The sequence below is a fragment of the Mandrillus leucophaeus genome, unplaced genomic scaffold, assembly GCF_000951045.1.
Source record: "Mandrillus leucophaeus isolate KB7577 unplaced genomic scaffold, Mleu.le_1.0 Scaffold236, whole genome shotgun sequence".
Taxonomy (NCBI): domain Eukaryota; kingdom Metazoa; phylum Chordata; class Mammalia; order Primates; family Cercopithecidae; genus Mandrillus; species Mandrillus leucophaeus.
Window position 1 is genome coordinate 2,563,583 of NW_012102432.1, and position 27,168 is coordinate 2,590,750.

The window sequence follows — 27,168 nt, forward strand, 5'->3', positions numbered from 1 at the left end:
ATTTTATTTCCCAGAAGAGAATATTTGGAGATGAGGTTGGGGAGAAGTTGAAAAAAATCAGGATGTGGTTGTGTAATCTTTTCCTAGTTCCCTTTCAAGATGAGCTTTCCCTGGTCATTACTCTTACTCCTGAAGATTTCTTTCTTTCCCTCTCCTCACCTCCCAGCCTTCCTTCTGTTTCCTTCCTCTCCACCAGTCCTCTCTCCCTCCTTTTCTAGTGAAACATTTTGTGTTGGTGCTTTATTTTTGCTGTTGGAGGAATTACTCCTGGGATGGTGTCTGTGAATAAGAATTCTAGAGCATTAATTAATTTCTTGCTATCTATGGTTTTGTTTCATTCAAATAATCTTATGATCCTTCCTTGTAGCCATTTTATTAGATTCTGAAGGGCCGAATCAAGCTGTTTCTGGGCTCGGGGCCATATTTTATAGCAAGACTTGTTTGAGTTTTCAATGAATTGGTGCTTAAGCTAAAGCCATGAAAGCCTGCTTCCAAGAAAACAAAACTGGCAGCACAGTTTGTTCCATTTCATTTTTTTTTCAGCATGCTTGATTTTTTAGGGGTTGGAGTTAGCTAGGACCAACTGGGAAAGGAATCCCGTAACTGGGAGAAAGGCTGTCGTGTTGTTAGGGAGTGCACTTCAGCCTAAGTGGTGATTAGCAGCATTTAGCCTCTAAAAATAACTGGTGAGCAGAGTTTGTAGTCAGGTCCAATTTCACTTCTAGAGGCCCTTACAGTGCAGGGGTTGGCCAGTCTCAAGCTCTGGTAGGCAAGTGCGTGCAGTGTGCCTAAAACCTGCCAGTAGTACTTCTGAGTTTTTTTGTTTTTTGTTTTACTTCAGCATTTATTATTCATGGATTGAAGAAGTCAAAATGGCTGAAGATAAAGGTATATTTTTGTTATTTAGGCTAAAAGTGGCTTTAGATCTAGCTGACAGCTTTTCACTTTATTTTCAGTGGTGCTGTGTTAAAATATTTTTGGCTAAGTGCTTTGACTGCACTGTCTACGTTTTCTATTTTGAACTACCGGAGATACTGACTTTTCATAGTAGCTGAATATTTCATGGAATAATCTGTCTTTAATCAGAGTATGTTTTGGTGTCTTAATTTAGATGATCTTTAGTATGTTGTACTACTGGAGGCTGCATTTTACAAACCTCAAAAAATGTACAAGCTCTCTTCTTTAGTCTTATAAGTTAATTACAATGAATTTAAAGAATTGTGTATATTTAGATTTTATATAAAATTATAGGAGATATAAATTCATTCTCATATTAATGAACAGACTTACCTAGTTCAAGCAAGGACTTACCATTTATGGAAAGTGACCTACTTTTATGTGAAGCAGACAATAAATGCAAAGAAAAATCACAAGAGTTTTATTTTGTTTTTAAATTGACTCTAACTTTGAAGTATTCTTTAATGATATATTGAATTTAATGTTTTGTATATATTTGCTTTTGCTTTACTTTGTAAATTAAGATAGTCTTTCCATTAATTGAAAGACTGTATGCACTCATTATGTTGAAGATTTATAAAAGAAAAAAATACATGTGTGAAAACTGCTTCTAACTCTGAGCTGTCTAATTAGCAACTGAAAGGATTCTTCGATTAGGATAGAGAATAAGAGCATGTCCTATGTGAATACTGTTTGAATAATTGGTTAGAATGGGTCACTTGACTCGTCTGATAAAGTGCTTCATGTAGCCGTGAAGAATATGAGATATGTGTCTGCCTTTTAGTTCTTTTGGAAGACATTTCTCCCCTCTTGTGGATTAGGTAATCTATGTAGTTAGGAAAAATCAGCTGTTACCTCTGACCCACTTTTAACAGTTTTCGATTCCCAAAGGGTGACATTTTATAGCATGGAAAAATAATCAGTTTGATGAGTTGCTTGACAGTTTTTGTGTTTTTCAAAAAACTTTAAATGTATAGAGTTTATGTGTAAATACGAAATTCCCAACATAATGCCAGCTAAAACTTATAAATGATCTCTAATTCAGTTAGTAGTGGGCCAGTGAAGTAGCTAATGACCGTTCAAGTGCTGGGGTTCGTCGTCTTGTCTCCCTTCCCTTGACCAAATAAATAAAACTACACATTTCCCCTCCCCTGGCTTTTGTTTTGGAGAGTCTTCATTTTCGACTATTGCTTGCCATAGTAATTTCTGTGTTTGGTGGTATGTGGGAACATTTTCTGATTTGGAGGTCATGTACTTTTGATGGAATAACATGTGAAAAAATGATTCACATAGTTTTTGCGGTATTCTTAAACCCCAGTAAAAATCCTTTTTGACTGATCCCAGAACTACAGGTTGAACATGAAGCCAGAAAATGAAATGAAGACTTAGATTTATTCTGATCTTAGAAAACAGGGACATCTACTAGATGTTCTTCCCAAAGACTTTTGGAAGAAGGTACTGGTTTCAGATTTGCTTAGGGAGTTGTAAACCCTCTTAAGGGTTTGTCTTACCATGCGTTCATCAGTTTCATTGGACAGAAACTGATCTGCCCTTTGGGACTGGGCACAGCATATTTACCAAATGACATATCAAGAGTATATTGTTTGCTGTTGATAAAAACTGCCCCTAAAAAAGGTGTCTTAGAAAATAATCCCTCCCATAATTTAATATTTTGTTCCTTTATGGAACAAGTAAATGTCAACAGTAATAAGGTTAATAATACTAGAGTAGCAACTCATTTGTTTGATATTAAAAAGGGATATATAAAATATTGCTGATAATACATTCTATTTAAGAAACATTTAGCTTTTAAAGTGATAAATCTCTATACTAAAAACTATTTTGAGTGAAAATCTTCCTAAGATTTATTATACATTTCTTCTATGTTTTAATGGCAGAATCAGTGTGAAACCAGTTACTGTCTTGTACGGAAGATTATTTGAAGAACTGTCAGGGATTCTGCCTGAAAGTTTCAATCATAAATGACTTCCCATCACTCAGCTTTTCTGAGTTCCTGGGTCTGCTCTTGCTGAGAGACCTATGCAGTCTATAGGCTTTTCCTCTGTCAACACTCTGTTGCTTTGACTCATTTGGGTTAGATTATGTCTGAAATCTATTCTAGAATTTTGTGCATTGAGCTAGAAAAGTTGTTAGAATCACATCTAAAATAAAAATGTAAACAAATTGTAGGTAAAGGTATATTTTTTTACTGTGTTTGACTGTCTCCTTCCCATCTCACCCCCTTGCTGTTTTGGTGCATGCATTCATTTCCTTTTTTAGAAAAAAGCTTTTGTCTGCTTTTTCCTTGTATTTGGTGTTGCAGTCAGTAACTTAAATGAGTGTCACTGAGTTAACTTGGATAAATGATAATTTCCTTTTCAGAATATCAGAAATTTTCCTCCTCCATTTCCCTTTAAGAGAGATAGAAATGGAGAAACAATTAAACTTTGAATTCAAACTATTACTTTGTTTTATTAGCTATTTCATTATAGACTTTTTAATTTTTTTTTAAGAAAGGGTCTTGCTTTGTTGCTCAGGCTGAAGTATAGTGGCGCCATCATAGCTCACTGCAGTATGGGTTTATTTTAAACAGTATCATCTTGGGTATCCGTTTGACTACATACTCATTTTAAAAACTTAATTATTGGGTAAAATTATCTGGTATACATGTACTGAATAAAAATGTTGGATGAATGAAAAATTGAATTATATTTGTTTAACCTTGCTGTTTTCCAGTTAATGAGGAAAAATACAAGAGACTGGTATCAGCTACAGAATGTTCAAGAGGACATAAGACAAGAACCCAGTTTTACTGAAGATTTAGCATTCCTTTTACAAAAAAAAATTAAATTTAATTCTTAGAGGCAATAAGTAGCAAAGGCAGAAAATTCTTAGTCATTAGCTACTATAGTTCCATATTTGGAGTATGTGGATATTTTGGAAGTTAGTATTTTTGTTAAACTTAGTGTTATACACAAATGGGTTTGTATGCATATGTCTGTATATATAGAAATAAGGGTTCTTTTTTGGATACAGTGTTAGAAAATAAGTCTTTCTGTTTATAAAAATGTAGTGAATTAGACATACAAAACTGTTACTGAATCTGTGGCACTTCCTGACCTCACAGAAGCTTACTTTCATAAATCTTTTTTTTCTTTAAATTTTATTACTGGTTTAATTAGTATTTTTTTATATGCTGACAACACATAAAAATTTTGAAAATCGCCATTTCCCTCTACCAACGTTGCAGACATTTTCACCCAATCTTCCCCTCCCATGCCTGTGTTTCAGGTAATGATACCTATTTGAAGTTGATTTAATCTGCAACAATAGGATCTATGCCCAGCAAGTATTTTTATTTAATAAATAAATTATGTTTTTATATAGCCAGCTTTCATATAGATCACGTTAGAAACAAAGTTGATGGCCATTTGTCATTTGGTAAGCATACTTTTATGCATTTACCATATTATTTACAACTCTGGTTCTGATGGATCCATTAATATTTAAAGAATGTCACAAAAAGGAAATACTTGACTTTTTAAGAATGGCCTAGCACTTTGAGAGGCCGAGGTGGGTGGATCACTTAAGGGCAGGGGTTCAAGACCAGCCTGACCAATATGGTAAAACCCTGCCTCTACTAAAAATACAAAAATTAGCATGGTGGCAGGTGCCTGTAATGCCAGTTACTCAGGAGGCTGAGGCAGGAGAATCCCTTGAACCTGGAAAGCAGAGGTTGCAGTGAGCCGAGATCATGCTAGTGCACTTCAGCCTGGGTGACAGAGGGAGACTAAGTCTAAAAAAAAAAAATTTAGTCTTATTTAGTCATCGGAACTCTATATACTTTGATGTAGGCATGTAGATAAATATATGTATATGTTTGAATATACATATATATGCTCAGATGGATTTAGTTTTTATGGCCGCATTTGAAAAACTGATCTAGTGATGTGTTTTTAAAAAATGTGTGTATCCTTTTAACAAGAAGAATTCCATTGTTTCTAGTTTCAAGTTCTAGATTAGAGCTAGTGGGGTTTTTTGAAATCGTGTAATTTGGCCCACTGATTAGAGATTAAGGAACTCAGAGCTGTGTAGATATGTTCCTAGTTCTACCCAACTTGTACTGGTGACTTTGGGAGAATCATTTCATGTTTCACTTATAAAACAGATAATTATTCCTGTCCTTATCCCCGTTGGTTCTCACCCAGGAACTACCCCTGAAGGGAACATGTGGAAATGTCTGGGGGTATTTTGTTTGTCCTAAGCCTTGGGAGCTCCTTGCCTTTGGGTCCAGGGGAAACCAGGGATGCCAGAAATCTTGCAATGTGAGGAACAGGTGCACAGGATGAAACAGTGTCCTGTATAAACATCCAGAAATGCCCTCTGTAGAAATAGTGGCAGGACACAGTGAGGATCACCAGCAGCAATGCACATGAAAGCGATTCCACCTGCTGCACAAATAGGAGACACCGCCCTGGTCTTCCATCATCTGTTTGATAAACTTTTCGTCTTCTCAGAAGGCATTTTGAGATATTATTTAACCTTTTTATTAATATTGATATAATATATTGTATTCCTTTTTATGGGAAATTTGAATATTATCTTTTTAAGGACAGTGTTGACTATTTTCTGTTAATATAAAATGATTTCTGTTTATTTTTGGCTGTAAGAAGAATATTTACAAAAGAATGTAAGGTATATTAAGCATATCAGATGCGATAAATGACACTTTAGGTGGACAGCAGTTTACAAAACTGTTTCCTGCAGTGAGACCAGTTGTGAATGAGCCTTTTCCTGTTTCCTTAGGCCTCAACAGATCTTGTAAAGGAGTAGGAACGGATTATACTGTTTCACTTTTCTGTCCTTCTCTCTCTGGCTAAGAATATGGAATGGTTTAGGGGGAGATATTTTCGTCTGTGGTAGTTAACAGAGTTTTTAAGATTCTGCAGAAATGAAATGGGACAGAGAAAAGGATTTGGCTACATTTCTATGTGATTTCATTAAGTTGTTGATGTGCTCTGCCTTTGGAAAGAGGTAATATTCAGGTCATTTTGATGAGTAACTTGGATGGAGTATACATGTTATTCTAAATCTTTAAAAACATTCAGGAGTTTATTTCTTTCACTACTTCAAAGTTAGTGTTGCATCTAAACAATCTTTTCTGTTTTCAAAAATATTTTATGTGACATGTTTTGAGAATTTAACTGAAAACTATTTTTGAAATGGTCTATCATTGTGCATAATCCCAAATTATTGGAGAAATAATTGTGAGAAGAGGTGTTCAGTAAAGTGTTTTCTTCTTATGGCATCTTACATTTATTTCTAAACAGAGACAAAGCACGGAGGACACAAGAATGGGAGGAAAGGAGGACCCTCGGGAACTTCGTTCTTCACGTGGTTTATGGTGATTGCATTGCTGGGCGTCTGGACATCTGTAGCTGTCGTTTGGTTTGATCTTGTTGACTATGAGGAAGTTCTAGGTAAGAATTTTGATATCCTTATGTGAATTTGTGAGGGAGTAAGTGACATCTCTTAGGAGTCTTGAATATTCGTTATCATCTTTTTGGTACTGGTAATTTCTATAGCCTTTCAGTGGTTCTCAGTAGAGTGCAGCTGAAAGGGGATATGAAGAGGGTTACCTTGGAGTACTGTCTTTTGAACTTCTTTCAACATGACCTGTAGGTTTTTGAAAAAAGGCTTTATATTGTATGCCTGTCACACAGGGAGAAGTTTTATCAAACAGTACTCATTCTCACTATTTGCAGTACTTTTTGATTTCTATTCAATTTTGTTACATTATAAATTTTAAAAATACTTGATCATGAGCCACTACATTTATTTAAGGACTTGCTAATGGATCATAACCACACAATATGCAAAACCCTTCCTTAGAGAGGGTTTTCGAAGTACATCCTTCTGTGTCTCTGTTGGGATGGGGTGAGTATGTGTGCACACATATAGGTACTGGATGGGTGTGCTGAGATAGGCATTTGCAGATATGATTGTGTGTGTGTAGGTGTGATCTGTGTGCTGTTCTGAGGAAGTTGCTGTGGTCATTCTGATAGTGTCCTTTCTCCACCTTTTTCCTTTTCTCTCCTGTAATCACTGCAGTTTTTCACGATTTTTTATATTAATGATTCTTTATTATTTTGAGAGTCACATTCTCCTTAACTTCCCCAAAAATCTTTTTTTTTAACTGAAATAAAATTCAGTATTTTATATATTTGAATGTGTACAATTCAGTTTTCTTTTTTTTTACTATATTCATCATTTTATGTACCCATTAGCATTATCTAATTCCAGATTATTTCTGTTACCTCCTTCCCCTAAATACCCAAACTCTTCCTCTTTCCCTCTCCTGGGAAACACTAATCTACTTTCTGTGTCTGTGGTTTTGTTTATTCTGGACATTTCATATAATAGAACCATACATTATATGGTCTTTTGTATCTGCCTTTTTGCACTTAGCATAATGTTTTTAAGGTTCAGTACTTCATTTTATGGCTGCATAATATTCCATCATATGGACACACCACATTTTGCTTATCTGTTTATCAGTGATGGACATTTGGGTTGTTTCCACTCTTTGGCTATTGTGAATAATGGCCCTCCTCTTTAGTAATCCAGTGAAAGATGTGGACCTGTCACTGGAAAAAATGCACACTTGTCTCTCTATACAGTGTTGCATGGGTGATCTCCCCTTGCATTGGACCTCCTGTGCTTCTGCTTTACTTGTCAGATTATAGACATCTTTTTGGGGAGAAAGAGCAAACAAATTTTTGGCCATAGGAATAACAAAATATGCTTATCTGTAATCTGTCTTTCATTGAAGTTTTACATTTTCATTACTTTAAAGAAAGAGTCTCTGGATAGATTGACAGACCAACTGAGGGAGAATTTTAGTTTGGAGACAAATTTCTGAGTAGATCTATGCTTTGACTGACTTACAGTGATATGTTGTTAGGGAACGTATCTTAAAAGAGGACACTTTAAATATTTGTACTTTTAAGCACAAATAACAATTTTCATGTTTTTACATGCATGCAGCCAAAGCAAAGGACTTCCGTTATAACTTATCAGAGGTGCTTCAAGGTAGGCTATTGGAGTTGCATTTCAAGTCTATGTGTGTTAGTCTCTAACGGCTCATCCTTTTTGTACTAATTTAGTTATTACCTACATCAGAATATAAGCGATAGCACCAATTTCCCATTATGGGTTTGTCAGAAAGGATAGTATTTTCTGTCTTTTACTGTTTCTTGAGTTCTGTACTCTGCATAGCCTTGATTAGTACTTTTTGTTTTCTTAGGAGTTGAAATAACATCCTTATCTCTTCCTTCATCATTATCATTTTAAATGTGTATGTGTTTGCTAAGTCAGACTTCTGTATAGCAAGTTAACCATTTTGCTAAGTAGAGCAAGGGCTCTGGGGAGATAAAGATTGATCAGAGCTACTCTGAACCAAAATTTCTGCCTGCCCTTCTGTAATTTTTTAATGTACTTTGTGTTAAAGAAATGATAACAATGCTGCCAACTGTTGTTTTTTTTAGTACTAATGCTGTATTTGAAAATGCTGTTTAAAAAATTGCTGTACATTAACATTATTGTGTTTCTCCACTGTCATTGTCCAGTAATGAATTAGAATCATGTGGATTTTAGGATGCTTTTTTAGGGAGTTGAATGTATTTGACTTTTTGAAATGCTAAACAAAATAACAGTGTTCCTTATGATAAAGCACTAAAGCCTAAAAACATTTTCTGTTCATGAGGAGGAAAGGTTTTGGTAGTATTGTCTCCTCAGCATATCTGTTTTAAGCCCTTTTTTTCTTAGTATAAATGGCCTGTGCTAATTAAGTAGAATAATCCTAAAGTTTCCTTTATAATTTCTGAAGCCTCCCGTTTTACATACTTTATTTCCAGAATGGTCTTTTATTTTTAAAAGTTAATTCATGATATTTCTGTTATAAATCATGATTGTAAAATATAAAATTAATGATTTTTTAATTTTTAGTACTTAGATTCTATGTTAATCTATTTACATTTAGTCTTTATTTGAGGCTTGGTTGTTTCTTTTGCTTCAGATATTAATAGTGTGATGAAATTTCATGCTTTAGAAATATTAAATTTCAAGTAACTTAGGAATGCATCAGTATTATTTCATATATGCTAAAAACTTTACCAAAAATATTTTTAGCAGTTTAATAAAAATTATTCTGGGGGCCGGGCGCGGTGGCTCAAGCCTGTAATCCCAGCACTTTGGGAGGCCGAGACGGGTGGATCACGAGGTCAGATCGAGACCATCTTGGCTAACACGGTGGAACCCCGTCTCTACTAAAAAATACAAAAAAACTAGCCGGGCGAGGTGGCGGAGGCAGAGGCAGGATAATGGCGTGAACCCGGGAGGCAGAGCTTGCGGTGAGCTGCGATCCGACCACTGCACGCCAGCCTGGGTGACAGAGCGAGACTCCGTCTCAAAAAGAAAAAAAAAAAATTATTCTGGAGTAATTAGATCAGAATATGTTGTTCAGTCTTTAAAGGAAATGCTATGTCAGTTTTATTTCATAGAATTTGCTAGCTGAACATTTCCTGACTCTCTTAACTGAATTGCTCACTATTTTTAGGTAAGATATTCATTTGACACTGCTTTGCAGGATTAAAAGAGCAAAGAATTGCATTAATTGGTAACATTTATGACTGAGTTGCAGGACTTCACTAAGTTGTAATACTGTATTAAATTTCTTTTCTTTTTTGTTCCATATCCATCATTTCTCCCCTGTTGTAGGAAAACTAGGAATCTATGATGCTGATGGTGATGGAGATTTTGATGTGGATGATGCCAAAGTTTTATTAGGCAAGTACACATTTTATGTTTTTTGTTAATGGTGATAAAATGCTGGAAACAAATATTTTTGCTTTAATAATATCTATCTCAATAGTATATATCTTACAGAAGATTTTTTCCCCTTAAATCATATATTTCATTACTGTTAAAAGTTTAAATGGCTTATTTTTCTGCAGACTCTTTCATTTGAATTTACTTTTATCAGTGAATAAGTGTATATCTCTTAAACATATATATTTTGATAAGTATAATAATTTCATGTGTGTTTTCAGATTTAAAGTACTTCTTATTCTGAACTTAGAATTTGAATAGCTAGTATCCTAGTCTATTTTTAGATATGGTAATTATAGATATTCTTCATTAACATTAGACATTCACTTCCATTTCAAAATGTAAATTTCTACAGGCTTACGTAAATTAATTTTGAAATAAAAGTGATAACAAACATCTTAAAATGTCCCATGCTTATTTTAACGGTAGCGCTAAAATATGAACTCCTGGTCTTTTGACCCAGTGTCTTTATTTTGGAAGTCTTGGACCCTTCTCTTTCACTATCAGAATTACCTGTCTTTATCAGAGATGTTTCTTGTAATAAATAACAATGTGGTGTTCCCTCATTTGTTTTAAAGTGCTGTCTTGCTGGAAAGAATGGTGTTAATTTTAACATGCAAATTTTGTATAATCTGGCCTGTTGAGACTTCCTTTGCTTTTGTATGTAGCATAATATATGTTAAAACTTTTTATATTAGAGTCTTTAGAAAAATAATGGATATGGCATGATATTATACGCTAAGCTTATAAAATAATGACCCAAAGAAATTCTTCTTCGTTATACTGTTTTGTGTATGTTTTTTAGAAATGAAAACACAGTAGGATGCCACATCTGTAACCAATGAAACTGCTTTTAGTAGATTAAATCCACCTCCTTATGAAATAGAGAAAGTTCTATGAAAATAGAGTTTTAGTTGTGATTAAAGATAGTAAACCTTCCTAATTTTGACCTGTTAGTTTTTTTGTTTTTTTTTTCTGCCCATTGGGAATTAATGTTTGCTGCAAACTTACCATGAAATTTATTTTCTTATCTTAACTTTAATGAAATTTTCAATGTAGTCCTGTCATTGTGTATCTAAATTTGAGTTTCTGTAAATATATTGAATCCTCAGATGACTATAATCCTGGGCATGTAAAAGAAACAAAATTATATAGAACTTATCAGAATGATGTTAATTTGCTTGCCTATAAATGGTTTATCACTTCATTATATTGCTTTAAATGACAAATTCTGAATAGCAAAGCTCTTTATTTTAAAGATAAAATAAAATGTGGGTCAAGTTCCCTTATTTTTAGAAATAATATTACTCTCATCTACTGTATTTTATTGATTTTTATTTGTTTGCTTTTGCTTAAAACCAGCCATCTGGTCTGTCAGGAAATGTCAGCCATTAGAAATTAAAATGTGGTATTTCTTTGATAAAACACACTGATTTCTATAGTAAACTATTACCTTAACTTGATTTTTAGTGTATTTGAGATTTCAAAAGGTCATCCCCTTTAAGGTTTTTAACCTACCATTAAGAAGCTAATTAATTGTAACTTTGAATATTGCTGTTTGCAGGGATAGTGTAAGGAACTCGTAAATTGTGCCATTTATAAGAATTATACACTTGGAGGTGGAACTAAATTTGGTGAATATCAAGGTTTATTTTGGTAACTTTACTAATAAATGCATAAAGACAGATCAGATAAAGCTACATAAATACTTTTTTACTCTTCCTGTACTAGTTTGCAGTTGGCTTGTAGCTTCAGTACAGATGAAACAAATCAAAGGTGAAATGTTAGGCTTACTTATCACCTTTAATCTTATTTCTATAGCGTTTGAGTTCTCTGCAGGAAATGCAACCTTAACTTGAATTGAGTTTTATGACTAAAGTTCTTTTCTCTGGTTTGTAAGATCATTATAGTTTAGCGGTGCCTCTGTTACTGGAAGGTTACTGCAAAGACAGCCTGGTGAAATTGTTGGGAGTACAGAGGCTTTAATGGGTTCTGTGTGGTCAGGTAGAGGTTACGGGGAGAGCACTACAGTGAACATATACCCAAAATGAAGCCAGACTTCCAAGGTACATTCTCACTGGAGAGGCAGCTTAACGGTAAAATTTAAGCTTTAAGGGTTTAGGTTTTAGATTAAGGCCCAGGAGATCCAAGGGGAGGGAGGAAGGTAGGAAATCAGAGATTAGAGGAGCTGTTGGCATCGCAGGTATAGTAATAATTGAGATATGTTAATCTTTCATAGACTGTGCATTTATTTCATATTTTTTTTCTAGATTCTTAAGTCCACATATATCTAAGTCTTATAAATTTGGGGAAATGTATACATTCACATGGTACATTTCACTCAATTTTAGGGTGTGGCTTTTCTTGTGAAATAGAGAGAATTAAACATATGTGAGTAAATCAAGACCACTAACCATCATTAATTTTATTATTTGATTATTTCTGGCCAAGGCCCATTTGATTATTTGAAAGTGTACTAAGCCCACTTTTCTTCATTTACATAGCTTCTTATTAACTAAATTAACTAAAATGTAGGTATCTTGGGTTGTAGTTCAGATTATTGAAAACTACCTTGTTTGAAAATGTATTCTTTAAAAACTTATTTTCCAAATAAAATCAACAGGAAAATGACCCGAGGACTAAATGACGTGAGGACTAAATCCTTAGAGTGACACTACCTAAGGATCATGTGGTTGTCCTTTTGTCCTATGGCTAGCACCTAGCTGGCATCGTATCAGGTATGGCTGGAAAGCAAAGGAAAAGCCAGTCAGCACTTGCTACATCCTGGAAAAACATTTGTAGACTGATAGATGCATGAGTGAGTTGATGGGAGGAGAAGACCAGACCTTGCCAAGCCAAAGGCATTCCATTTGATTGAGCCTTGTTCTTAGAGGTTCAGAAGGAGTCACATACCCAGAATATATATTTTTCTCTTTAGACTAGTACTTTTGTCTTGAGAACCAGAGGAAAGTTGCTTTGCTGGGTAAACAGTTTTGTTCAAATGCTTTTGCATATTTGTTGCATATGGTCACCTGTCATACTAAAGGATGGAAAAGTTTTATATTTTACATGTAATACTCGGAAGTACTTATAATATATTGGCAAATGGAGAAAAATAAAGATGTTTATACTAAATATGCAGCTATAATGTTTTAAGGCAGGAAGAAGAAACAGTGTTATTCCCACAGAGACTTAGTTGGGAATATAGATCTTTGTTCACAACATTTGTCTACTGCTAAATTGAGTGAAAACGTGCTAGGCTTGTCAAAAAGTAATTTAAATACCAACTGCGATTTGCATTTTTTCTTACCAAAAACGTGAAGAATGACATAATATAGTTCTTTTGAGTAAAGTAGAGAAAATTCACTGTAATCTTTAAAACTTTTAAACTAGTTGTTGTCTTATCCTTTATCTGCCAATCTTGATTGCTGGTAGTTATACTACATGGAGAAATTGTGTGTTGCCAAAGACTTAAATGACCGAATTAGGTGGTTACAACCAGAAAAGCTCAGTGGTCATGGATGTTCACATTTCTTATAGCCAGAATACCCTACCCTATTATTCCTCCTCAGAATTATGGGCTTGGTATACAGCTTGGTAGTACTGTCAGATTCTGATACCTACTGGAGCTAAGAAACCTTTGCTACCCAGAGCCAGTTCTTCACAGGAAAAAAAAACAAATGATAAAAACAATATATACTTTGATTTATTTCTATCCTAAGGGCCTGTTTTGGGTCCAATACTTAAAAATGACAGTTGAAAGGGGTCTTAGCAATAGAAGCTAATTTCACAGGCCTATAGGGAGAGGAGTTTGGAATGTTCCTATTGCAAGTGACCAGCTAAGGCCTTGATCAAATTTCATATGGGTAGGCAAAGTGAATTATTATTAATAGCTGACTGTTGTCATTGGCCAGAATTACAGGACCGTGAGTCAATTGCCAGAGTTTTATAGAGCTACCACATTTAATAGTGTTAAAATTTAAGTGTTAAAATTATCTGAGTTACATAATTTCAGTGTACTTATGCCCATCTGTGGATGCTATAAATGGTAATACTGCTAATTATATTAACTCCAGAATTTCCTAACTTAACTCCAGGTCTTAAGTGGGGTGCTGGTGTGGGGAGGGGAGAAGTTTAAGGAAATAAGCGTTTCTAGTTTGAATGAATGAATGAATGAATGAATGAATGTGTGTATAATCAACTCTCGATAAAATCTGGTTGGTAAATGAGCAAATCTGGGGGTTGTCAGAGTATATATCTTTTTTTCTCTGGTACTGCTTTTATTCACTCTTCCTTTTACAGTCAACTGATTTTCCATTACTGTCTATTGATTTTTGACTGATAAAATTTTGTCTTTCACCTCAACACTCTAATGAGAGAAAGGCAAACCTAGGTAGGGGCTGGTAGGAGTGGTAAGGATTGGTCAAATTGTGGCTTTCTTTTGACATGTGATTGAGAGTTGATTGTAAGGTGTGCATTGTAATGGACTTCTTTATTTTCCAAATACCGTTTCTGTAAACCTCTCTGACCATGATGCACATCGCTTTTGAGATCGCCCTTCCTCCACTTCTTTTTTCCACCTAACTGCTCTCCTTATTTTCTCTCTCTCTTCCTTTATTCTTATGTAGGCCTGACCAAAGATGGCAGTAATGAAAATATTGATTCTCTTGAGGAAGTCCTTAATATTTTAGCAGAGGAAAGTTCAGATTGGTTTTATGGTTTCCTCTCATTTCTCTATGATATAATGACTCCCTTTGAAATGCTAGAAGAAGAAGAAGAAGAAAGCGAAACCGCAGATGGTGTTGATGGTACGTCACAGAATGAAGGGGTTCAGGGAAAGACTTGTGTCATACTGGATTTACATAACCAGTAGCTTTGATTCAGGGACTGAAGTCATTGGCAAATGAACACCCGAAGCAGCCTCCTTTTTCTTTTCTTTCCTTTGCTTATGCAGGGCTTAATGTGCAGTGGGGCGGTTGTGATCTTACCGTGCAAGTCAACCATGTGATCTTGCCCAGTACAGCTACTAGCTAGTCCCTTGCTCGCTCAGCTCCCCCAACTTCTATTGAAGAAAATGGTACTCCTCATTCTTGTAGTCAACTACAAAGTACAGAGAAAATGATGTTCTTGGTGGTATAATTGGTTTCTGTATCGTTTTGTTTCAACTCATGTATTCACTGAACTAAATTTGGACACTTACAGCAGATTGTGTTGTGGTTAACCCTTGATGCTTGTCTTTCTAACACACTATTAATTAAGATGATTCTAATGGATTTCATTATAAAAATATTTCTGGCATGATTTTTAAGTTAAATGCTTCTCTGTTCTTTAACATGACTGATGTGTAAAATGATGGTTCTTTACTAAGCTGATATTTTTTATTGTAATTTGTTTAGGTTTGTGTCAGATAGGTTCCTATAAATTTCTATGTAAAATTCTGTGTTAATGGTGCTTTTAAAATAATTTAAAAATAACCCCATGTTTTTGCCTTAGAGTAAGTTAACTTACTGTTTTCAGATAGTAGCATGACATATTTCTGTCTATGAAAGCAAAATTTATTTTCAATTTTATTTCCAAATATACATCCAGAGAAAGTAATTTGTATTTTTTTTAAAGTAGGCATATTACACATGAGGGAATATGTGAATATGTATCTTAATGTTGTACATATTAAAATTATTCATCCTAAATAAGTCTTTTTCCATTTTTTCTTTCATTGACTTATTAATTGGATATTGATTTTGGCTTAGATATGATGTGATTTTTAGAATTATAAACTTATTGAAGTGGTAATTCCATTTAGGGCAGTAAACTTTTCCCTTTAGAAAACCTTAAAAACATATTTGAATCGATTTCTTGAAAAATGAGTTTGCTTCAGTAATAACAAAAACAATTGTATCAGCTATATACAAAATGCATTTCTTAAAATGAGATTTCATCAGTTTCCCCTCAAGCAAAGCTCTTCTAGGGATAAGGAAGATAAGCAAAGGGATGTTATTTTTTGAAGGAGTGATGTTCCATGGTTTTAAATCTCTTCCAGCTTCTCTAAGATTTTGCTTAATGTTTGTCAGAGAGCTAAAAATTTGAAAATGTTTGCACTTCTTCACATTTTATTTAACTATAATTTCTACTTTTCAAATATTTCTTGTCTTCTATATTTAATCAAATTACTTTCAGTAAGTGTGTCATTCATCCATGTATTCTGAGGGTACTATGACAAATTTAAATTGTTAGAAATTACTCTTGTAGGCTGTCATAATAATAGACTGAAAGTAGCAGCCTCAAGTCAGCACAGGACATCCATCCCCTCTACCCACCATTTACCTGTGTCAGGGAAGACTGTCCAATTTGCTAATATTATTAAAAAGCAAACATTCTATAGCGACTTTTAGATGTGTATATACACACTGGACAAATAATCTCTTAAAGTTTAAATGGCTATTAAAGCTCTAGTTTGTCTTGCTCTCGCTAATGGGCAAATATGTTTTATTCTGTTAATGCTTCTGATAGTCTGTTAAAGCTTCTGTTTTCAAATATTCAAGGACTTCAGTTAAGCTGTCACTTAGTAGCATGTTCTCCAGCAAATGAGTATCATTCAGTAATGTTCCTTCTGAAAATGTATTCAGTCTTTTTGTTTATTGTGTCTTCTGCTTTTATACTTGGGTAATATGAAATGTCAAAGTTTATTAGGTTTAAATTCTAAAGGAATCTTCAGCCCCACCCAATGAAATTCACCTAGCCAAATTTCCAGGATATACTTTTTAAAGCAATCTTATTTGTTAACATGTCATTACTACTAACACTAGAAGATATTTGATTAATTGATAAGAAGTAAATAATTAAATTTTGTGTTAAAAATGTTTGAAATTATTAATTTTTCATCACTTTGTCATACTAATTCATATTTTATGTACAGAAATTAATTATGCTTTATTTTTGTAAGTGAAAAACAAGAATGTGGGATAAAAATTTGCTACTTATTTTGTACCACCTCTCGTTAGTTCCTCTGAAAGCCTCTGATGAAAATGACATCCAGGTAGCTGACGAACCCCTGACTTCTGTGACTTCCGTCAACATGTACCTAAGGCTTGTATGTGTGTGTAAGATAAAATAAAAGTATTTGCAAAACTGTGCTATAAAGTATCTTGAAGCAGATCAAAATTACTTCACCTTAGTTTGATTTATTATATATTGCTATAATTCTTTATTTTCTAAGGGTGTATTTTCTAACTTTCTGTTTCATAATATAAGTCTTCCTTACTCATGTCTTTTAAACTTAAGAACTAAATTAAGGCAAAATCGTATCCCGTTAATTTGAATATTTATATAGTTAGGGAATTTTAAGTTATACTGTATTTACTTTACCTTTTCAGTTTTGAGCAACCAAAGAAACTCTGTGGAACAGGCTCCGTGTTGAGATATAGTGTTGTCTCCTCAGAGTCACTGTTCTGGCTTCTCCGGATGCGCTGATGTTTGTCCAATTGCAAAGGTGCTGGGTTCTCTGGAGTTTGGCACAAAAACAAGACAGCAGCACTCTTGGGATTCTTTTCAGCCCTTTAGCTTCCTTCAGCCTGCCTTGCTTTGGGGCATGAGTGGTGGGTATAAGTCAGTTGGGGAAGTGTCTTCTGGGTGCCAATTTTACCCAGTCCTGAGGTCTGGCTGTCAGCCTGCTGCCCTGGGGATCCTGCACACACCTCAGTGCTGAGGACATATAGAATAGTGGGCTGTCCTGCTTTTTCATCTTGTCCTTGGTTCTTTCTTTTTAGAAATTACCTCCCTGTCTTATAGAACTGTATCCAGACAGGAAGGAAGGACTATTTTCTGTTTGAATTGTTTTTATTTACAGTAAGATAGAGCAGATTGTTTGTCTCCCCTGATGTTTGTGACTTAGGAGCATTATCAAAAAATCAGATCTAGCATAGCCAGTTATTCTTAATTTGATCACCTGGCAGTTTACTTGTTGGGAATTGATGCTTCAAGACTCTTTCTAGATAATTTGTTGGGCTAGCTCCTTAAGTCTATAAAACATATAAGAAATTTTCTGTGATTTGGCATGGAATCTTTGATTACAATGCATATTTGGAATACTTAAAGAAACTCAGTGACCCAGACTTTATTTTCATAAGTTAAATGATGGAACCAGTATGCAGAATTCACTGCCTTTGTTATTGGTTGAGATGACCCTGTAATACTTAGGAGTTAGATATCAAGTAGTTTGTGGACTCCTTGAATCTAGGAACCAGATCTTAGGTTTTATTTGAATTCCCCTTCAATGCTAAGCCCCGCATGTGATATTCATTAATATCATATGAATAATGTCATACGCTGGTGTGGATCCCGGTGGGTGAGGAGTTACTACTCATTGCATAATAAAATACTGAGTTGTGTTTTTGTTTTTTTTTTTTAAAAAAAAAAAAACGGTTTAACTGGTAAAATTATTGGACATATTTTTTGCAATAGAAATGACATTTTGAGTTTCTGTAACAAACTGACCTATGCTAACAAAAGTCTTCAGGTGACCTTTCCAATCTCCAATTTGTATTTGAATCTGCATTTTACCTTTTTTCTCTGTCTCTGGTTGTAATCCCTTTCTGTTTATTTAGTCTTTCAGTTATGTTCTGATCCTCCGTTCCCCACTTATTGTAGTGGGTTGGTGGGTTTGTAGCTGCTGCTACTGCTGCTGCTGCTGCTTCTTTTAATCTGTACTATATTATTATATCTGTTTAAAAATAAAAAAGAAATTGGTGTAGTGTCCTGACATGCATTTTACCAAGAGTAAACATCCATTCTAGAGGAACAGTCTGCCTCACTAACAGGACAGTTACTCAGACATTTAGGGCCTCTTTTTGCTATGTGTCGTCAATGTTGAAATGATTGTGATGTTCCATTATGGGACAGAGGAAGATGAGAAGGCCCAAGATGACTCACAGGTCTCACCAGAAATGGTGGGAGTGGCTGAAATGGGCTGAGTATGAAGCGATATCCAGACCAATTCTAGAGCTGACTGTCTGAAAGTCTGAAGTAGCTACTTGTGTGTCTGTAATGCAGCCGGTCTTCTAAAATCATGTCTATTGCATGTGGTGTAACCACAGATCTGTCCATTGGCTCAAACATTTTAATTTCATAGAGAACATTTGATTTTGAAAATGTGGAATAGTGGCCTGAGGCAGTTGCCAAAATAGCATAAATTTCCTTTAGGCAACTCTCTTATGTTCTAAGGGAAGAATGTAAGACCTTTTTTCTGATTTCTGTATAGGAATTCCCAAATAGTTGCCAGAGCTATTAAGTATCATCACTTTAAATACTTACATCAAAATAAGCATAAAAGGATGAAAAGAAAGTAAACAGCATGGCAGTTATTTTTCAACATGTATTTTAAGCACATCCTAATGCGTCTTTGATTATTTCTTAAATTGAAATATATTGTATTAATTAAAAACAACTTTTGTCTGAATGGATTAAGAAATACCAAGATGTTTCCATTTTTGCTCGAATTGATAGAATTTTCTTCATACTACTTGGAAACTATTTTTGAAGAGCCTTTGTGTTGTCATGAATTTTATTGATTAGTGGAATGTTCCTTTGTTTCTTTTTTTTCCCTAGACATTAGCTATGGTAGTAAAGATAGAAAAGGAGAAAAGTGGGACATGCTTGTGGCATTTTGGCACTGTAGGGAGAATCTACATCAACCATAGTTACAAATGGTAAGAATTTAATTTTGTCAAGAATTAGGAAGAATAGAAAGGTGGGCCTTATGTACCTGCCTTGTGGTTTCCCCTTAAGTCCACTACCTAATGCCCACAAACTATTATTTTTTTCGCCTCTACATGCTGTCACTGATCTTGGATTACCAATGACCCCTTTCTCCATTACTGCATTGGCCATTGTTGCTGGGGGGAAAAAAAATCTGTTATGAAGTTACCTGTACTGAGCCTCCGTCAGGGACATGCTGCTCCGACAGTTTCCCTCGTTAGCAGTCATTCTAAACCTTTTCCACACCCTTCCTTCTTCCAGAGTCATTTTATTCCTCTGTAGAGATGATTTTGCTTTCTGCTTTCCTAAGATAATTAGTGTGGCTTCATTCCATTATTTTCTTCTCTCTTCCCTTTACAACATTACTATCTCAGGATTTTTTTGAGCTATTGTTTCTTCTCTCATTCACTCTTCGTTTTTTCAGACATTGCTTCCCTCTGGTTTCCAAAGCCAGCCCTTTCCCTTGAGCCTGTACCTCCTCCTGACCTCATCACCTCTCTCCTGTTATGAACTTAGCTTCTTTTTCTTACGTACATGCCTGCGTTTCCTCGACCTTCCAAACAAAACCCGGATAAAATTCTTCAAACTCTTTTTCCTTTTCTGTCCCCCTCAGAATCTAGGGAAATTCCATATATGATCAGTTTTCTTCTAAGGAAATAAAGAAGGCTGATGTGAGCACCCTAGGTTTTTGGTCACCTTTCCTTCCACATACGTTTTCTCATCATTGTGGCATGACTGCCTTCTCTACTGCTTATAAAACTGTATTCTGAAGAACCTTAAAGGATGTTTAGTAACCAACATAATAAAATAGTGTCCTCATCCTAAACCTTTGTTCATTCCTTCCTTCCTAAAACTGATCATTTCACTTTAAAAAAAAAGAAAAACACACATTTTCTTTTTTAAAAAATTTAATTTCATTTTATTTTAAATTTCAGGCTACAAATTTTTTTTTTTTTTTTTTTTTTTTTTTTTTTGAGGGAGTTTCCCTCTTGTTGCCCAGGCTGGAGTGCAATGGCACGGTCTCAGCTCACCACAGCCTCTTGCCTCCTGAGTTCAAGTGATTCTCCTGCTTCAGCCTCCCTAGTAGCTGGGATTACAGGCACCTGCCACCACGGCTAATTTTTGTATTTTTAGTAGAGATGGGGTTTCACCATGTTGGTCAGGCTGGTCTCGAACTCCTGGCCTCCGGTAATCTACCTGCCTCGGCCTCCCAAAATGCTGGGATTACAGGCATGAGCCACAGCAGCCGGCAAAAAAAAAAAAAAAAAAAAAAAAATTCTTGACTCTCTTTTTATTTCATTATTACTTAGGGACTCCTTTATTAACTGTTTTTGGTGGTATGCTTTTTTCAGTCTATATGCTTTTCTTCAGAGACTGAATGTAATAATTGTTTAAATTATTAGCTTGGTCTTTGTTGTGTCAAAAATATTGAAAAATTATTGGCTATGTTTTTAAGTTCAGAAAAACATAAGATGATCCTTTGGAGTTTTGTATCGTGCATTGCACTTTGTTCATTTGTTCATTTGTATCACCATAAGGATTTATACCCAAACCAAAAAAGTTTAAAATAAAGTACAGCACTGTTTATTTTTATATGTTTCACTAATCTAATGCTAATCTAATATTTTGGTTTATTCATGACAGAAGTTAACTCTAGTCTTTTCATCCATGTAGCTCTTTTTACCTAGATCATAACAGCAGGGGTAGGGAGAGGGCAGTCTGGGTTTCCTCACTCTACTTTTCAATAGGAAAATCTGGATCTGCTGTGGGAGAACATGCAGGAGTCAGGAGGGGAACAGAGCAGTACTAGAAGTCTATTTTAAAGCTTTATGCTAACGTGTTTTACACATTGGATTCTACTCATATATTTAAAACTAGGTATTACAAGAATAGTTTTGATATTTTATTCTGAAATAAACTTTAGTGGAGTGATTGGAAATAGCACTCAGTATTACTGGGTGATACACTGTTTTTGACAGTGTTTAGGAAAGAATCAAGTTTTAGCTGTGAAAAATAATTGTTAAACACATGGGACTAAGTACTGGTTGTGGTTATCTATGTATTTCATGTAAGTGGACAAATATAACCATAGTCACTTGTTTCCACTTTTATGTTGTCAACGGTAAGAGATACTAATACATTTTTGAAGAATATTGATATTTCAACCAAAATAAATTACCATTCTCAGATGGATGACCTCAATCGATAGATAGAAATTGCTATCAATAGTGAACGGGGAGGTTTGAACAATATAATAGTACAAACATCTCATACTGAAAGTAGAAGTTTTGAGAAACGTACAAAGTGGGTTTTACAATTTACAGCTGGAAAAATGTCAGATGGCTTTGGGGACTTTCTTGTGACCACACCTTAGACCTTAGTTCTTTAGTGACAGGCTATGCCACCCTTCCTGAGGAGATGAACACTAAACATTGCATCTCCAACCCTAATGTGCCTGAGAAATGTACTGGCAACTTGGATTGGAACTTTACAAAGTTTGCCAATACATAGCATAAACCAGCCTTTATGTGACTTAGAGACAGAATTGGGAAGATCAGTTCATTGGGATGCTAAGTACGGCCTGGTTCGAATAAGAGTTAGAGGTATATTGTTAGAGACTCAAAAATAAATCCATTATCAGAACTTTCATTTGTCAAGAGAGGAAACAGAAAGTTATTGCAAAGTTTTTAGAGTGAAAAGTGTAATATGTATATACATAATACTGTCATTCTTACTTGCTCGTATAATTTTTTAAAAGACAATTCGAACTGATGGAAGAGCAGTGATTGTTCAAGCAGTAAAGATGAACTCTTTATCAAAATATGCTGTCCTTTTTTGGATGGCAAATGTGATTGAGTAGTGAAGTAAGGTCCTTGGTCCTTCACTCTGGTACTTTTAATTGATCATCTGTGTCCCAAGCGGAAGTCTACCTCTGAGTAGAAAATGCCATTTCCTGAGGCAATTAAGGATTTCTGACGCCAACAATTCTTAAAGATCTAAGCCAAATTGTGAAGTTGATTAAATCATAGGCCAATTATAATGCATTTATCTGTTAAAGACAGTGAAAGGAAGGCTTTAAAGTGACAAATAAGAGAGATATTGGAGTATTTTTTAATGATGAATTTAAGTAACTTAACATGATTTATAGTGGCATTGATTTTACCTATTTAATAGACACTTATTTTTGAATTCCATTAAATTTTCTGTTTATAACCCATTTTCATCTTGTAAATATCAACAGAAGGACCCAGTGGGGTAGCCAAGAGAAAAACTAAGGCTAAAGGTATTTTCATTTTTTCAAATTAGCCTTGAGTGAATCAAGTTTAATGTTTGAAAATGCATGACATTTTCTGGGAATGTTAATCTTGCTACTAATGCTAAACATTATTGCTTTTGGGTCTTGATTGGGTGCACCTTAGCTTATAAGTAGTTTTATCAAGACTTCATCAAATAATTTTCTGCTTCAAGCCTATAATTTTAAGTCATTATCTTTTCATGTTATCAAAGCTTTGTAACAGTCTTTAAATTAAGAATGTGTATATTATACAAATATCACGTTATATTTGTTATGATGTATATATTAAATTTACATGTACACATCTTACCTTGTTCCCTAAAACCTTTCTTATTTTGATTTCTTTGAATTACTTTTGGGAAAAAAAGATGAAGTCTTCAGTAATTGATTTTATTTCTCCAAAAGCTCTAATGACACTCTGTCTTAGAGCACAGTAAAAGCTAGTGTGATTCAAATGTGTAGTTTTCAGTAAAATGAAAACTTACATGTATAATGTAGAACCCTGCATTACATTGACATAGAATTTGCTGTGTTGGATATTTTAATTCATTAAAAATTATTGACTGGGCACGGTAGCTCACGCCTGTAATCCCAGCATTTTGGGAAGCCGAGGTGGGTGGATCATGAGGTCAGGCATTTGAGACCAGCCTGACCAATATGGTGAAACCCTGTCTCAACTGAAAATACAAATATTAGCTGGGTGGCAGGCACCTGTAATCCCAGCTGCTCAGGAGGCTGAGGCAGGAGAATCGCTTTAACCTGGGAGGTGGAGGTTGCAGTGAGCTGAGATTGTGCCATTGCACTCCAGCCTGGGCAACAGAGTGAGACTCTGTCTCAAAATAATAATAATAATAAATCAGTTATTATACCTGTCAGCCATTTGTAGACTAACAGCTCAGTATTACAGCCTGACTTTATATGCCAGCGGTTATTCTTGTTCATTTGTAAATAGTTATATTCTTTGTGGGTAAAGGCATGGGGGATGTGCATGTTTTTCTTTATAAGCCTGTGATAGTCTTGTGATCATTTCAAGGGCTTGGCGTATTGTTCGTAGTTTGTTTTTTGCTGAAATGTGAACAGATGAGATATAGTATGTGATTCACAGGGTTTTGTGATTTATATTTTAAGGTCAGGAACTTTTAATGGTTTAACCTATCTCTCTTGAATAATTTCTGGGGACGAAAACAATTTTTACCGTCTTATTTTTATAGAAATAGTGATGAAACAAAGGGACAATAAAATATTTTACTTCTTGATCTGGAGAAGCAAATTAAACATTAAAGACTGAATATTTTTAAAAGCAGTTTGCAGAATAAGACATGATAGCATTGCACATGCATTTTACTCTTTTGCAATGCCGGTATCTATGTTACTATTCAAACAGCACTGAAGTAGGATGAAGACTCAGCATGATCCTGAATGAATTCTGTTCTGTATTCTTAAAAGACTTTAATAAGGTTTTTTAGGAAGAACTGAAGAATCTCCTGGTTGATCACCAGGAAATTCAACTAATGGAGAAACCCTATGTGATGTTTTTGTTCGTTAATCAAGATTTTATTAGACAGCCTAGAAAGATATAGTACTTTTAGTGAGCAGTGCAAATCTAATGCTCATTTTGAATACCGTTTGTGCTATGTAAGTTTTACGTGATTCTGATGGACAAAAACATCTTTCACATTTTATTATATTAAATAAATATTTCATCATCTTTGTGCTTAAATGTGGCATTGTTTCTGCTTAAATGTGGCATTGTAAATACCTTACCTTATGATTTCCTCATGAGAGTACAAACAGATGAAATTCAGAGCTTTTGCTAACTGCTTTATTACCGTGTAAAGCAAGTTGAAAGCAATACCTTCCATGAGTTTTGGAATTAGCTGTGTACTCACTTAATTGCTCTCGCAACCCTATGAACTAGAAGACATGTGTTAGCTTGAGTGGCTCTACATGAATTAACAGGAAAACATACTTAAAGGAATACTGATTTCATGATGAACATAAGCAGAAAGGGAATTCTAATTTTCCCTTTTAAATACTACAGATATGTAGTATTTTTAAAATTTTTAAAATTTAAGTTTCTAAAATTTTAAATCATTTTGCAATTTTAAAATGATTTAAAAATTTCATACACGTGACAATTTTTTGCCTAGTTAACTAAGAAAATGAAATTATACTTAATGTTATTTACATATATTAATCTTCAAAGAAGCACGTGTATTTTAAGGACATATGTTTTTGTTTGAGCTAAACATTTTAAATTATCTTTGTATATATTCTTACAAATTACGAAAACTTTGTTCTTATGTTGCCAGTGTTCCTTTAATTATGTTGTTATAGTTATGAAGTGTGAGTTAATAGTTTGTGTAAAGTACTGCTTTCATGATGCAGTTTTATAATATTGCATGTTAATGTTTTAAGATAAGTCGTACTATATTTCAAGATGGAAAATATGACAAGCTTCTAGCATTTTTTAATAGTTGATATTTTATAGAGGTTTGCATCTATTTTTAGCCACCATAAAGACTAGTGAATTAAAGTAACTTTCTGAATGTGCATTTCCTGTGTGTGGAGAAAAAGAGAATACCTTTTCACTAACTTCCTGTTCTGTGATTAAGAGATCTTGTCAATAAACATTTTTTCCTTTAATTGGAAAATCTGAAAGTTAAAGAACTCACTAAAGAAGAGCTCAAGAAGGAGAAAGAGAAACCTGAGTCAAGGAAGGAAAGTAAGAATGAAGAGAGAAAAAAGGGGAAGAAAGAAAAAGAGGATGACCGAAAGGATAAGAAAATTGCTGATGCAGACCTATCCAGGAAGGAGTCTCCTAAGGGTAAAAAGGACAGAGAAAAAGAGAAAGTGGACCTAGAAAAAAGTGCCAAAACCAAGGAAAATAGGAAAAAATCAACAAACATAAAGGATGTTTCTAGTAAAATGGCATCCAGAGACAAAGATGACAGAAAGGAAAGTAGAAGTTCTACCAGATATGCACACTTAACAAAGGGAAGTCCCCAGAAAAGAAACTACTGAAGCTCTGGCATCACCGTCTCAGAACATGGTCATGTTCCAGATTGCAATTTGTTACAAAATGGAAAATTGCAATTTGTTACAAAACGGAAAATGTAATATTGCTCTGATTGGTGAAAGTGTGTAAATTAGCCATTGAATGTATTATTGGTGCTCAGCAAGTAATTATCTGAAATTTAAATATACCGTCTCATGCTTCTAAATGTAAAAACATTTTAAAAATATGTCATAGAATATGATGTAATAACTTCTATTTATTGATCATGTATTCCTACAAATGTATATGTGTCATGAATTTTTATAGATTAATGTATTAAATACTTTCATTGACGTTAAATAAGAATATTAAGATATTAAATGTTACTTCTATGCAGAAAAAAAAAAGCCTTGTAACTTCTTCAAGTGTGCTAAATACTCAGGGAGATAGGATTTGCCCTTTGTTTTCTTCCCTCCTTCCCCTTCCTGCTTCCCTGTTTTTCATGGGCACCTCCCCAGGCTCATGTGTCACTGCCTTCCCTGAGTTCCCCCGCTCTAGCCCTCCTGCAGCCTTTCAGGGGCCGTTCTTCAGGCTTTTCATGGGTTCTCCTTCCCCTTTTCCCTATTCTCTCCCCTCTTCTAGTCTCCCTCCCCAAGTCTTTTACTCTCTCCTTTCCTTCACTCCTCACCTCACCCCTGCCCCTCACTCCTGCATGCTTCTCACTCCTGACTTCCTTACAACAACTCCACCGTTTTCCCCTCATCTAGTACATAGTGCTTACCGTGTGCCACATACACTGCTCCGAGAACTCTGGCCATAGCTACGAATAAAGAGGAGAATTGTATTTAGAAGAACAATTTCAGAACACTTTTATTTATGATACCTTTATAGTCTTGGAATAACTGTAGAAAGGTTTTAATTATTTCAGATTAGGATGTACTTTCATTTTATACCACACTGTTTTTCTATTATTTTGGTTGAGTGGCATACATTTTTCATATTTGATTGTGTCATTATTGTTTACCATTTCTAAGGAATTGCAAACGTAATCTCTAAATAGAGATCAGAATTTAGCACCTCAGAAAACATTTAATAAAAGTGAAGTTTTAGTCAGAAATATAATTCTACAAATGGTTTGTACTATTCGATGCCTCAAATATTAAATATCTAATTGTGACTACTGTGAAATGCAGTTAGTTGATAATGATAAAATCTTTGTGGTAGCATTTTTTATTCTGTTATTGTTAACCTTATTAACAACAGAATCAAAAATGCT

The 27,168-nt window shown here is 34.6% G+C and overlaps 1 protein-coding gene across 9 annotated transcripts in view; it reads left to right on the forward strand.

The window, feature by feature from the left end:
- The first annotated feature begins 713 nt into the window (after positions 1-713).
- Positions 714-27,168, forward strand: part of ASPH (aspartate beta-hydroxylase) — a 186,865-nt gene continuing 160,410 nt past the window's right edge. For 4 of the 9 annotated variants that reach the window (XM_011982165.1, XM_011982166.1, XM_011982167.1 and 1 more), the window contains exons 1-4: positions 714-888; positions 6,288-6,437; positions 8,005-8,049; positions 9,736-9,804. In XM_011982165.1, coding sequence (XP_011837555.1) covers positions 873-888; positions 6,288-6,437; positions 8,005-8,049; positions 9,736-9,804 — 280 coding nt within the window. In that variant the 5' untranslated portion in view covers positions 714-872. Of the gene's footprint in view, positions 889-6,287; positions 6,438-8,004; positions 8,050-9,735; positions 9,805-14,474; positions 15,540-22,840; positions 22,883-25,556; positions 26,388-27,168 lie in introns of those variants that run through there. The other 5 variants (XM_011982169.1, XM_011982172.1, XM_011982170.1 and 2 more) reach the window with 5 other exon arrangements.